The following is a 14,228-nucleotide window of genomic DNA, read 5'->3' as shown; positions in this document are numbered from 1 at the left end:
ATATATATATATATATATATATATATATATATATATATATATATATATATATATATATATGACAAGAAACAATATGGCTATCACAAAGTAAAGTGCATAAGTAAAGGGCTCGGGTAAGAGATAACCGAGGCACGCGGAGACGACGATGTATCCCGAAGTTCACACCCTTGCGGATGCTAATCTCCATTTGGAGCGGTGTGGAGGCACAATGCTCCCCAAGAAGTCACTAGGGACACCATAATCTCCTCACGCCCTCGCACAATGCAAGATGTCGTGATTCCACTAAGGGACCCTTGAGGGCGGTCACCGAACCCGTACAAATGGCAACCCTTGGGGGCAGTCACCGAACCCGTACACTTTGGCAACCCTTGGGGGCGGTCACCGGTACCCGTCAAATTGCTCAAGGCGATCTCAACCTAATTGGAGACCCTGACGCTTTCCCGGAGCTTTACACCACAATGATTGAGCTCCGAACACCACCAACCGTCTAGGGCGCCCAAGCACCCAAGAGGAACAAGCTCAAGGGTACCAAGCACCCAAGAGTAATAAGCTTCTCAAACTTCACTTCCACGTATCACCGTGGAGAACTCAAACCGATGCACCAAATGCAATGGCAAGGGCACATGGAGTGCCCAAGTCCTTCTCTCCCAAATCCCACCAAAGCAACTAATGCTAGGGAGGAAAATGAGAGGAAGAATGGAAGAAGAACACCAAGAACTCCAAGATCTAGATCCAAGGGGTTCCCCTCACTTAGAGGACAAAGTGATTGGTGGAAACGTGGATCTAGATCTCCTCTCTCTTTTGCCTCAAGAACTAGCAAGAATCATTGGAGGGATTGAGAGTTAGCAAGCTCGAAGTAGGTCAAGGGGGAAGAACACGAGCTCAAGAGATAAGGACCATTGGGGAAGAAAACCCCCTTTTATAGGTGAGGAAAAATGCAACTGTTATCCTCACAGCCCGCACAGAGCGGTACTGCCGCTCCAAGGAGCGGTACTACCACTAGGGTGGTAGAAGCCCTTAGAAAAACAACAGCGAGGAGGCAAAAGGCCAGCAGAACCGCCGGAGCGGTACTACCGCTTGTCCTCATGGTACTACTGCTAGGGATCGCGGTACTACCACAAAGGGTAGCGGTACTACTGCTTGCGAGCGGTACTAAAAAAATACATCCATGCCAACCACCGCTGGACCTATGACGAGGTTTTGGTCTGGAGCGGTACTACCGCTGTAGTAGCCGCGGTAGTACCACTCTAGAGCGGTAGTAAAAAATTACATCCGCTCGTGTCTGAGGTAGTACCGCTGCATCCTTTTCAGAACACCAAAACTGCCATAACTTTTGCAAACGGACTCCAAATTCAATGAAACCAAGTTTGTTGGAAAGCTAGCGACAAGGGCTAACACAATCTTGATAAAAACAATAAGAAGCAAATTAGAAAAGTCCCATAAGAAAATGGTGAGAACCCTTCTTCGAATAAGACCGATAAAACCTCCAACACCGAAAACGCAATAGAAGAAGCATGTGAAATCCGTTTTCGAAGTACTAGAGCTTGTCACAGAGATAACCACAAGCTCTAAAACCTCAAAAGACAAAAAAATAAGAATCAAGAAAGATGATGCAACGATGCAATGGTTTGAGCTCTTGACGAACGATATGATCAAGCTACTCACTTGAGAGCCCCCCTTGATAGTACGACTATTGATCCTATAACCCGTCTCCAAACTATCACCATGACACGGGTAAAATAGTCCATAGAGAGTGTCATCAATTACCAAAACCACACATGGGGGCACCTCATCTCCTTTCAGTGGGATCCCCTCCAAATGATGAAAGATCGGCCTTAGGGTTCCACCCTACATCATCTTAGTATCATAAGCCAAGGTTGATCATGAATTTGGAGCCCCTACCCCTCGTTCTAGCCTAATTTTGTTGATTTTGTCCCAATTTCAAAAATCCCCACAAAAATAGCCCCAAATTTTTTTTGTGATTTGTTGGTGTGATGAAGTTTTGTTGGATTTGATCTATGCATTTGCTTTGCCACGAGTGGATCTAGCTTTCCCCCATCTTTTCCCTCATTTCCATCCGCCAAATTCGCCCAATTTTTACCTCAAATTTTCTCTCCACTAGGAACCCTAGAGTTCATCCCACAGGCCGGAATTTCCCAGGGTCCAGACGACCGACCACCTCCAACCGTCCGACCACCGGTCGTCCAACACTACCAGACGTCTGACACTACCGGACGTCCGACCGAACCTGACGAAACTGGAAAAAAAATCCCAAAAAATTCTAGCCGCCCACTACACCTTCTGCACCACCTCTCCAATAACACCACATTGCACCTCAGCAAACCACCACCGCTTTTCGCAACCACCATCGCTTACTGATACGTCTCCAATGTATCTATAATTTTTTATTGTTCCATGATATTATATTATCATTCTTGGATGTTTTATAATCATTCTATAGTCATTTTATATCATTTTCTGGTACTAACCTATTGACATAGTGCCAAGTGCCAGTTGTTGTTTTTACATGTTTTTTATATCGCAGGAAATCAATACCAAACGGAGTCCAAATGCAGCCAAACTTTTTGTGGATTTTTTATGGACCAGAAGACATCCAGTGGGTCGAAGAAGCACCTGGGGGCTGCTCCGAGGGGGAGCACAACCCACCAGGGCGCACCTGGAGGGCACCTCGGGTGCCCCCCGGGCCGCCTCTTTACTCTATAAATACCCCAATATTGCAGAAACCCTAGGGGAGTCGACGAAAATCAATTCCAGCCGCCGCAAGTTCCAGAACCACCAGATCCAATCTAGATACCATCACGGAGGGGTTCATCATGTCCATTGGTGCTTCTCCGATGATGCGTGAGTAGTTCTTTGTAGACCTACGGGTCCGTAGTTAGTAGCTAGATGGCTTCCTCTCTCTCTTTTGATTCTCAATACAATGGTCTCTTGGAGATCCATATGATGTAACTCTTTTTGCAATGTGTTTGTTGGGATCGGATGAACTTTGAGTTTATGATCAGATCTATCTTTTTATCCATGAAAGTTATTTGAGTCTTCTTTGATCTCTTATATGCATGATTGCTTATAGCCTCGTATTTCTTCTTCGATATTTGGGTTTTGTTTGGCCAACTTGATCTATTTATCTTGCAATGGGAAGAGGTGCTTTGTGATGGGTTTGATCTTACGGTGCTTGATCCCAGTGACACAAAGGGAACCGACACGTATGTATCGTTGCTATTAAGGATAACAAGAAAGGATCTATTTCTACATAAATAGATCTTGTCTACATCATGTCATAGTTCTTATTGCATTATTCCGTTTCTCTATGAACTTAATACACTAGATGCATGCTGGATAGCGGTCGATGTGTGGAGTAATAGTAGTACATGTAGGCAGGAGTCGGTCTACTAATCTTGGACGTGATGCCTATATAATGATCATTGCCTGGATATCGTCATGATTATTTGAAGTTCTATCAATTGCCCAACAGTAATTCGTTTACCCACCGTTTGCTATTTTTCTCGAGAGAAGCCACTAGTGAAATCTACGGCCCCTGGGTCTGTTCCTTATTATATTTGCCTTTGCGATCTATTTTATTTGCTTTTATTTTCAGATCTATTAAACCAAAAATACAAAACTACCTTGCTGCAATTTATTTTATCTCACGTTCCCGCGAGATCTATCTATCAAATTATTACAACTTTCTCACGTCCGTTTGCCAATTTCCGGCATCGTTACCCGAAAGGGATTGACAACCCCTTTAACACGTCGGGTTGCGAGTATTTGTTATTTGTGTGCAGGTGTTGTTTATGTAGTGTTGCTTGGTTCTCCTACTAGTTTGATAACCTTGGTCTCATCACTGAGGGAAATACCTACCATCGTTGTGCTGCATCATCCCTTCCTCTTTGAGGAAATATCGACGTAGTCTAGCAGACATCACTTACCCGCTCCCAACTCCGACAATTTTGACACGTTTTGGTCATAGAGAACTTGAGTTGCGGTTTCCGTCTCCTAACGTGTTTCGGCTACTTAGGGACGGTTCAACAACGACATCACCGCCGCTCATCTTCGACACGGACTCATCATCGACATTGACCACTTCATCCTCTGTCCTTGCTTACAACAACAAACCTTCGACGGTAACTTTGACGACGCTCTCGTATACTCAACCTTGCCATTGCATTGATAACCCCATAACCCATTTTGTGTCTCTTACCTATCGAGACTAGCCTTTGAGTATTGTCGGCAATGTTACTTGTGCACATTAGTTATCATCATCTCATTGCATATATCACATCATCTTGGTATCATCTCTTGTGTCACAAGGTTGTCATCTCTTATACACAATTGCTATCTTGGTTCATCAAGTTTTGCATAAGAGGCCAAAGAAATACCTCAAAAGAGAAAGAGCCAACAAGCTTTTAAGCAAACGAGAAAGATAAGCAAAGAGCTTTTAAGAAAGAACCATAGCATCATACAACATTGAGATTGTCATACTCAGTCATCTTGGATCATATCGCCAGAACACCTTACACATATAGCATACTTGGGATAGGAAGTCCTTGCATTTTTTGCTCTATAGGTTGTGCACAAGTCTCGTATCCTCCTATTGTGCAATTGTGGTAGCGTCTCTCTAGAGTTGTGCAACAAGAGCATTTTCCGTGGTTTCCACATTTTGACCTCGTTCCTTGGTTGCACGACCCCACTTATCTATTTGTGCGTGTGTTTCCGTGTGCCACTTCTTGCTATTGGTCTACTAGTTGCATTTGCAAATTTGTGAATCTTTTCCAACATTATTTAGTCTTGCTAATAATTTCATAAATTTCCACCATCCTCACCAAGCTCCGCCAAAGGCTTTATTTGTGTAGGTGTGAGAAATCGACGAGATCCAGTACCAACGGTGCTATTTCCTTGTTACATTATTGAGTGATCATTGATCCATCCTCAACACTGGATAAGGTACATTTGGTATAGTTCTTTCCTTTCTCCCACTCACATATTTTCTTGAGATTATGGATAGGCCAACTACTTCGACCAACCCCTTCATCGAGCAAGATGAGGACCTGAACAACTACGTCACCAAGAATCACCTATTTGGCGCGCAAAGAGCTTTGCATCAAGAGAATGAAGTATTGAGCGAACGCCTCGACCTACTCACTATCGATTTGCGACAATCCGAGCAACATACAAGAGACTACTTCGACAACAAGCTCTACGCACAAAAGGAGGAGAGCAATGCAAGAATGGACGGGATTTGTACCTTGTTGGTCAATCGCTCTTCTACATCTTCGTCATACTCAAGACGGAGCCACTCAAGTCGACATTCCTCGCAACCTTCTTCGGATGCAAGTTCTCCTAAGGCTCGTTTGCATCGTCACCAAGACCATGAAGTTCATCAAGCTCCACAAAACCCATTCCATGGCAATGGTTTACAAAGCAGTCTCCGTGAATGTGAAAGCCCTCGGCAACAAGCTAATGAACCTCAGGTCCAAGAGCAAGCCCCAATACGCCAAGATCGTCAAGAACAACAAGATGGTGATGCCCTTCGACAAGAGAAACAATGTCGTGAGGAACAAGCCCTTGAATCCCAATAATCTCTAAGTGAATCAACTCAAGTCGTCAATGCGCGAAATCGACAAGTGCTTCTACAAGAAGAGGCCCTCCGTCGAGAGCTGCAAGAAGAAGCCACACGCCTTGAGGAGCGCCAAGAGATGAGGAACCATGCATGAATTCCACAACCTCAACGTCAAGCTAATCAAGCGGAGCATGATGAGCAAGCGGCTCAAGATCCCCCTCCACGACAAGAGTGTCATGACAATCACAATTTTCCCAACCACAATGATGAGCAACACTACGGCAAGCTCAAGTTCAACATGCCTAAGTTTTTCGGCGGCACCGACCCCGAAGACTACCTTTAATGGGCATTGAAAGTTGACAAGATCTTTTGCTTGCACAACTATGAAGAAGAAAAGAAGATCGCCATGGCACCCCTTGAGTTCCAAGACTATGTCCTTATTTTGTGGGAGCAACTCATTGAGCAGCACGAAGCAAGAGGTGACCCACCCATCACAACATGGAATCAAATGAAGGATGTCATGCGAGCGCTTTTTTGTACCCACGTACTATAGTCGCGACCTCTTCAAGAAATTGCAACTCCTCAATCAAGGAACCAAGTCCATTGAAGACTACTATAAGGAAATGGAGATTGCCATGATAAGAGCAAATGTCATAGAATACGAGGAGAAAACCATGGCGCGGTTCATGAATGGACTCAACCATCCTATCAAGAAGATTGTGGATTTCCAACCGTACACGAACCTCCTCGAGCTAGTGCACCAAGCTACCAAGGCGGAGCAACAAGTGCAAGATGACTACAAGTATGCCAAGTACTCTTCCAAGACATACGGCTCCTACATCCAAGCTTCAACGACTACAACACCTTCTACATCAACCAAACCTTCTACAAGCAATGGCGACAAGTCCAACTATAAGAAATCTTCGTCAACTTCGACACCAAGTCGTCCTTCCACTACAAGCAACTTCAGCCGAGAGCTTCATCATCAACGACTCCAAACGATGAGACCGACAAGACAAGTTCCATTAAGTGCTTTACTTGCCAAGGCCGAGGCCACAAGACATACCAATGCCCCACCCGGCGAACCATGATTGCCAATGACGACGACATCTACGACTCTATGAGCGAAGAAGAAATGGATGCCCTCGAACATGTGGCCATGCACCGGCGTGTGAATGAAGATGAAGATGACCAAGTCTTTTGTGACAATGATTCGAGCCTCGCTCTCGTTGTCTCCAAGGTCTTGACACTTCAACATCAACAAGAGGAATACCAATGTTGCCACATCTTCCATACCAAAGCGGGCATCCACGGTCGTTCCGTGAAGGTCATCATCGATGAAGGAAGTTGCCACAATTTGGCAAGTGAAGAGCTATGTTCCAAGCTACAATTGGTCAAGATGAAGCATCCTCGTCCCTACAAGGTCCAATAGCTTAGCAACTCTGGCACCATTCAAGCGGAGCACGCCGTTCAATTCTACTTCAAGATTGGAGCTTATGAAGATATCTTGGAGTGTGATGTGGTTCCCATGTCTGTTTGCCATCTCCTACTTGGACGACCATGGCAATTCAACCGCGGCGTCATCCACAACGGGCGAACCAATCACTATAGCTTCAAGATGAAGGAAAAGGAGTACGTGCTACGACCTATGTCACCAAGTCAAGTGATCGCCGACAAGCAATTAACCACCCATCATGGAGAGAATAGTGAGAGAGAGAGCCACCAAAAAGAGAGTGAGAGCCACAAGCCAAAATTGAGTGCCTCCACGATGAGCGACAAGAAAAACTTAGTGCTATTCTCTACCAAAAGTGAGATGAGAGAAGTGTGTGAGAACCCATCAAGTGTTATACACTATGTCCTAGTGTGCAAGGATCGGATGAAGCGACGAGGACTAACACCTCTCACCATCTACCTTTAGTGGTGTCTTCTCTATTGCGGGAATTCAAGGACTTATTCCCCGATGAGCTACCTCCGGATCTACCTCCACTACGCGGCATCGAACACCCAATCGACCTCATTCCCGGCGCATCGTTACCAAACAAGGCACCCTACCGCGTCAACCCCGAAGAAACCAAGGAAATACAATTGATAGTCCAACAACTCATTGACAACGGGCATGTACGTGAAAGCTTAAGTCCTTGTGCCGTACCAGTTATTCATGTGCCTAAGAAAGATGGTAGTTTTCGCATGTGTTCCCATTGTCGACCTATCAATGCTATCACCGTTCGTTATCGTTACCCCATTCCACGCCTTGATGATATGTTGTATGAGCTTAGCGGAGCCACAACTTTCTCTAAAATTGATCTTAAAAGTGGCTACTGCCAAATCCGCATTCAAGGTGATGAATGGAAAACCGCTTTCAAAACCAAGTTTGGTTTGTATGAATGGCTAGTTATGCCTATGGGCTTATGCGAAGCACCCGGCACTTTTATGCGTGTGATGCATTATGTTCTTCGACCTTACATTGGCGTATTTGTTGTGGTCTACTTTGATGATATTCTTGTGCTTAGCATGTCTTTAGAAGATCATGTCAGCCATCTTTGAACCATTTTGCAAATTCTAAGAAAAGAACGCCTTTATGCTAATATGGACAAATGTCTTTTTGGTGTTGATAAGCTTCTTTTCTTGGGTTTTGTTGTGCCATCTAAAGGTGTTTATGTAAATGAAGCTAAAATTGATGCTATTAAATCTAGGCCACAACCAACCAACTTGCAACAAGTGTGTAGTTTCCTTGGCCTAGCCGGTTTCTATCATAGATTCATTAAGGACTTTAGCACTATTGCATCTCATGTGCATGCTTTGAGTAAGAAGAATGCACCATTTGTTAGAAGATGGATTATGGTTTCCTTCTGCCAAGTAGCATGTACGTTAGAAAATCCTTAGCTCGGTGAGAGTATTGAACAACCTCTCCTGTTCAATGGCACATGTACACATTGTGAAGGCTAAAATGCTCATGTCGAACTGAAGCTGGCAGATGACTGGGGCCAGCAAATTTCGAGGGGAATAGGTGTGAAGATGGGGACTGCAGTGAACCATGGTGAGAAGCCTATTAGAGAAGTACTAAACGGAATAATGCATATATAAATTCACTTGTAAGATGTCAAAAAGAAATCCACTTTTTAAGAATTGGTGAAAATCGTATTTCTATTTTAAAGGTTACAAATATTTTATTTTATTTTTGAAACGGAAAAGGTTACAAATATTACATGTAGGTAGTAGATGAAAACTTGCCCTAAGACACTGAGATTATGAGAAAGCAACATGTAACCAGAATAATATATGCATCTATATGCATGACTGTTTTTTCCATAATTTTTAGAAGATAAACTATGATTTTCATATGTAGGTTCCAATGTTCCCAAGTTACTAAAATTCGCCGTAAGCAGCCTATCGGCGCAGTTAGTCAATCAGAAAGCTTTAGTGCTCTTGAATTGGAACCATCGGCAGCTACAGGCGTGGGCCAACAAATTTTTGAAAGAATACAATCATTTAGTCAAAGATATATACTAAGATCCTAAGAAATGAAGAACGATGGGGCCCAGGGGAGGAGACACCCCGGTGCTTCCCATATTTATCTACTTTTTGACAGTACCTTCATATATCTTCGTATTTCTCTTCTATATGGCAAGACTGATACCAGTTCATTCATTTGTAGCATGTCACGAAGAAATGAAATTTAGTACTCCTGTAAACTAATATAAGATCGTTTAGATCACTAAAGTAGTGATCTAAACAATCTTATATTAGTTACAGAAGGAGTACATGTTAGAAAAGGAAAGCATCGTATTCAAATTGTTATTGTTCCTATATAGTGGAGATGAGAGAACAAGAACGACCATTCTTTCTTTCTCCAGAAAAAATTGTATTATACAGTGGACGAAGGGTAGTAGACTCTATAGAGCGCACAAAAGCCAGCATTCTCCTCATCAACAAAAACTACCGCATGAGAACAATAGTTAATCTGAATCAGAGAGCCTATGCGCAACCAATGGATCAAACAACTATGCTGTTTTATGTTACCATGAGTTCATGTGATTTAAGCGGTCCAAGCATATCACGCAACAGGCGGGCATGCTTCGCTGTCCTTTGAGGTGTCGACTTCAGAGGGCGGCATCAACTGCCACATCGGGTATCCTGGGTAACCAACAAAGGGCATCATCAGTTTCTGTCCCAGAGCTTGCCCCTGTGCATGGAAGGGAGCCATCGGCGCCTGAGCGAATGGGGAGGGCATCATAGTAGGATGAGGCATATAGGCTGGAGTTGCAGTCAAAAGTTTCATCTGGTGCTCTAATGTCTCTTTCTCTAGTTTCAGCTTCTGCTTCTCGTCACGAAGTTCATCCTTCTCTGCCTGAAATTTACAGGAAAACGGTCATGGAATATACTAATCATTACATATGTTAGCTAACATGGTTGTACTAACAGATCTAGCTAGCATTGTCCAAGAGATGCAATACAGATCAGTCACTTGGGCCATAGCATGAATTTCACAGCAAGTTCATTTATCATAATAAAAAATGACTTGCCCGAACAACATATGCACTGTGCTCCAAATAATATGCAGTATACCAAATAAGTAACCAGCTATGCAGTTTGTGGTCAGCTCAATCTGACTACTGATTTATTATTTCCTGGCCATAGCATTAGGACGTGTCTGGTTGGTCGAATTATAATGTAATCAATTAATGTTGGGAGCAGATAACAATAGATTCTGTCACGGCATCACATTCCAGCCCACTACAAAATTGATTACGCCCAATGTTTGGGGGTATCGGAAAACGTTACATTCTCACGTGAGCCTTGTTTTTCCCCATAGTGCTTTCTTCTTCGTGTTCCTCTCCGTGTAGAGCGCTGCTGCCTTCATGCACCCGGATCCCTGCCCACGCCTACAACATCTGGGCCAATTTTTCCCGTCCCTGATCCTCGTCGGGTGGCTGCCCCCGCAGCGGTCCCCGCCTAGTGAAAACAATGGCCATCTGCAAGCTAGAAGGTGTAAGCGGACGAGTGTGGAGGAGCACGGTGTCGGAGGCGTGAGCGCCATGGCCGAATCATCAGATGTTGCACATCATGGCCGCATGGGAAAAGAAGTCAAGGAAGCACAGCGGGAGCCCAAGTCAGCGCTGTCGTCTGCCATCCCGCAGCGCACGCCTGCACGGCCGGCCACACCAGAGCATGTCGGGATGGGTTATCATGTCGCCAGCAGCTGGGAGTGGGTGGCTGCTGTCACCGGCTGCCAGGGATTGGGGCCATAGTGCATCAAAGTCACTGTAACGTTGAAACCAAAGGGGAAGGCAGCTAGTGCCTCGATTGCATCAAGCGCTATGTATGGAGGCTAACTGGCTACAATGGCCAGTCCGCCCGCCAGATCTAGGCTTTCATGATTGCATCTACCCTGCTGACTGGAATCTTTCCTAGAACTGTAATCGGTTAATGTTACAGTTCATAGTAATCAAACAAGTTTCAATTTTCACCCACTGTTTACAGTGACAGTGTAACTTGATCACGTTTACATTTGCGCCACTGCTCACGAACCAAATACCTTTTGCTCCCTCTGTAATGAAATATAAGATGTTTTTCGTGTAGTTGGCCACAAAAAAACGTCCTATATTTTGTTACAAAGGGAGTAGTATCTTGGGAACAACTACATTAGTGAATGGTAACCAGAAATGTGTTCCATGAGCCAAACTAGAATGGCATACATAGGCATAAACCACATGCACATATAGCAAAGTTTTGGAATATGATCGGATAACAATTTACCAGACTTAACACTAAAAATATACTGGACAGATCAGTGGGACAGAGAAATAGCTCTTAACGTAAGTCCCCTAGAAATGATGTTTCCTTCGCAAGAAAATACAATGTGTTGTCTTCATGTTAAGAGATATTAGAAAGCCCAATATTCATAAGCATTTCGATTATACAAGATTGTATGTGTAAGGCTGCCTTTCATATTGAGGTGGATTATGATAATCTAACTTCTCCAACTAGTTTTCCCCTATTTTTGCATTTGGCTAACCAACTTTTCCTTGCTTTTGCGTGTATTTTTCTACAGCAGATTATAGAAGAAGTTCAGCACGGCACAGTTCAGCAACCACAAACTGAGCCCAGGTAAGATTGCCTCACCTTCAACTCTTTAATCTTGTCTTCTAGACTTCCATTAGTATCCTTTAGCTGCTGCGCTTCAGCACGAAGCTGAGTAACCATGCGAGTCGCATCACTTAGGATAGCAGCTTTGTCAGCTTTTACTGGCTTACCAGGATCCAATGTAGTACCCAATTCAAGGAACCTATCAACAGAAGAGTTACTGAAAATCTAAGGAGAACTCTTCCATCTAGAACTAGCAAATTCAACGTATGATGTACCTGTCATTCAGCTTGTCTCTTCTCACTTTTTCCCTACAAGCCTTAGATGTCGGCCTACCACAGGGCTCTGACCTTAAGCTGCACGCAATAGATTCCCAGTTACAAATCTCGTGATCAATAGTCTAATAAGAATGATCTACTATAAATTAAAACAGCTGCCTTACCGTTTATTGCTGCCGGAATCCTTGGGGACCTCTGAATTGTTCATATAGCTGCCTACTTCCGCACTGTAAAAATAAAGAGGGAAAGTAACTCAAAGGAACGAGCAAGTAGTATAACAAAAATACAATGATACTCAACAGAGAGATGCTTAAATAAGGAAATTAAAGCTTAGACCCCTTGGTATATGAACTTAAATTAACTTCATAGTTATTTATACTTAACTGAACAACCACAGAAGTCCAAATAATCTTATTTCGCATAATGTCAAACCGAACTAATCATTCTTAAAAAGACGAACCAGATTCGTTTGGTACAATTTAGTTATGGGAAGATGGAATTCTTCGTCAGAAACAATTTATTTTATGTATGGGAAGATGGAGTTCTTCGTCTGAAATGAGGATTACATCACAATCTCCACGCAATTACAAATAAGTCATTGCATCGAATTTTTGCAATTATAAAATGGATACTGATGCAGCACACAGGGGAAAAAACATCTAGATGACCCCAAAAAAAGTATACACAAATCCAGCTATTGTGTATCTTGGTCTACTTTCTGTATGTAATATGTGCTATATAACCTACTCAGCAAACTGGATCCTACTGTCTTACTGCACAAATTAGAAACTCTTAGTCTATACATTACCATAGTACTAGTACAGAACTCTAGATTTGACACTGACCCCCCACCCAGAATTGGAAGTCGATCACAATACAAAAACAATCCAGGTTCGTCCATTTCCAAGGGAACGGCATTAACATATCTGTGCATCAAGAGTCAGGTATACTGAATCGTTATGGCAGGTAAACCCATCCTATCATACTCTCCTTGCATCGAACGAAGATTCCCCACTCGGCCTGGGTGAATAAATCTATCTATTCTCCACAGCCATGCCTCGCAGGCTCGCAGCAACATAATAACATGTCAGATACCAAAATAGTCCTCCTACCCACAGTAACCGATCTATTCCACGAACTGAAACAGCCTCAACACATAGATTTTGACCAATGATTCATCAGAAGCCTTTGCAAAAACAATTGACCGGAAACCCTAGGATCCAGATAAAACAGCTGCCTCGACGAGTTATGCATAAAGTACCTACAGAGCGTGTAATAATCTCTACAAATCCAGCCATCTCACGACCGGGTTCCCTAATAAATCTACAAATCCTCTGCAATCATAGCCGTAGAACCCAATACACGAAATCGCATCTATTAAATCAATTGGAGACAAAGAATCTCTGGGCCAGAAGAGCTGTGCAGCGGGGAGCGCCGGGCTGACCTTGGATTGGACGAGGAGACGGAGGCGTCCCACGGGAAAGCGCCGCAGGCAGCGGCCGGGAGGTCCTCGAGGATGCCGCAATCGAGGAACCAATCGTCGCCGCCGTCGGTCGGAGGGAGAGACATCGGTGCCGCGGTAACCTAGCTCGCCGTCGTCGTCGCCACCGCCGTCGCCGCGTAAAGGTGGGAGACTTTTCCGCCAACCTTTTTGCTTGGTTTCTATTTTCGGTTTCTTTTCGCAGATTTTTAGACGACTCGTGTTGGAGATAGACGGGGGCGGGCGGTGTACGCGATGACATGTGGGCCCAGATGGGCCTTTTTTTATTTGTTTGGTTAGTTTTAGGTTCGGGTTTTTCTGTGTGGTTGTAAGAAAAGATAGGAGTAGGTGAGGTGCAGGGGGGATTAACGTGGCGCGGTGGCGCCGACTGATAGGTCCGGCGAGTAGATTAGATTCCCATGCCTAGTGGTAGGAGCTACTATTCCTCTGTGAATGGTAACTAGAAGGGTTTGCGCGCTTTACTGCGTCGTTTTTCTCTTTCACGTTCAAAATTCTTAGTTTTTTCATATAAGAATTTTAAGTCGACATAGAATACCTGGTAATAAGAATGCTTGCTAGATCCAAAGTAACACAAGAAAATCAATACATCATCAATAAGTATGGCCCTAGAAATATACTCCCTTCATTCCATAATGTAAGACGTTTTTTGGCACTAGCGTAGTGCCAAAAAACGTCTTACATTATGGGACGAAAGGAGTAGGTCATAACTTGTAAGCTGAGAATGCCCAGATGATACCAAAACCAAAATAACTGGCATGGTTAACAAACCATAATCCTCCTTCAACTA

At 43.8% G+C, this 14,228-nt stretch overlaps 1 protein-coding gene across 1 annotated transcript; it reads right to left on the bottom strand.

Annotated features, from left to right (window-relative positions):
• Positions 1-9,396: 9,396 nt before the first annotated feature.
• LOC119337002 (transcription factor ILR3-like) lies at positions 9,397-13,622 on the bottom strand. The gene is made up of 5 exons (XM_037609099.1): positions 13,385-13,622; positions 12,105-12,167; positions 11,941-12,018; positions 11,702-11,864; positions 9,397-9,926 (listed from the first exon to the last, which is right to left on the bottom strand). Exons 1-5 carry the CDS (start codon positions 13,507-13,509, stop codon positions 9,633-9,635), a joined length of 723 nt encoding a protein of 240 aa, XP_037464996.1. The 5' UTR covers positions 13,510-13,622; the 3' UTR covers positions 9,397-9,632.
• Positions 13,623-14,228: the final 606 nt, after the last annotated feature.

Source organism: Triticum dicoccoides, chromosome 7B, assembly GCF_002162155.2.
Source record: "Triticum dicoccoides isolate Atlit2015 ecotype Zavitan chromosome 7B, WEW_v2.0, whole genome shotgun sequence".
Taxonomy (NCBI): Eukaryota; Viridiplantae; Streptophyta; class Magnoliopsida; order Poales; family Poaceae; genus Triticum; species Triticum dicoccoides.
This window is presented reverse-complemented; position numbering and strand designations above follow the sequence as displayed.

Bases quoted from the DNA above. Each gene is read 5' to 3' on its own strand.
- LOC119337002 (XM_037609099.1), bottom strand. From the start codon at position 13,509: ATGTCTCTCCCTCCGACCGACGGCGGCGACGATTGGTTCCTCGATTGC. The intron at 12,019-12,104 runs GTAAGGCAGCTG...TATTGCGTGCAG, and splicing joins GATTCCGGCAGCAATAAACG to CTTAAGGTCAGAGCCCTGTG. The intron at 11,865-11,940 runs GTACATCATACG...TTCTGTTGATAG, and splicing joins AGAGACAAGCTGAATGACAG to GTTCCTTGAATTGGGTACTA.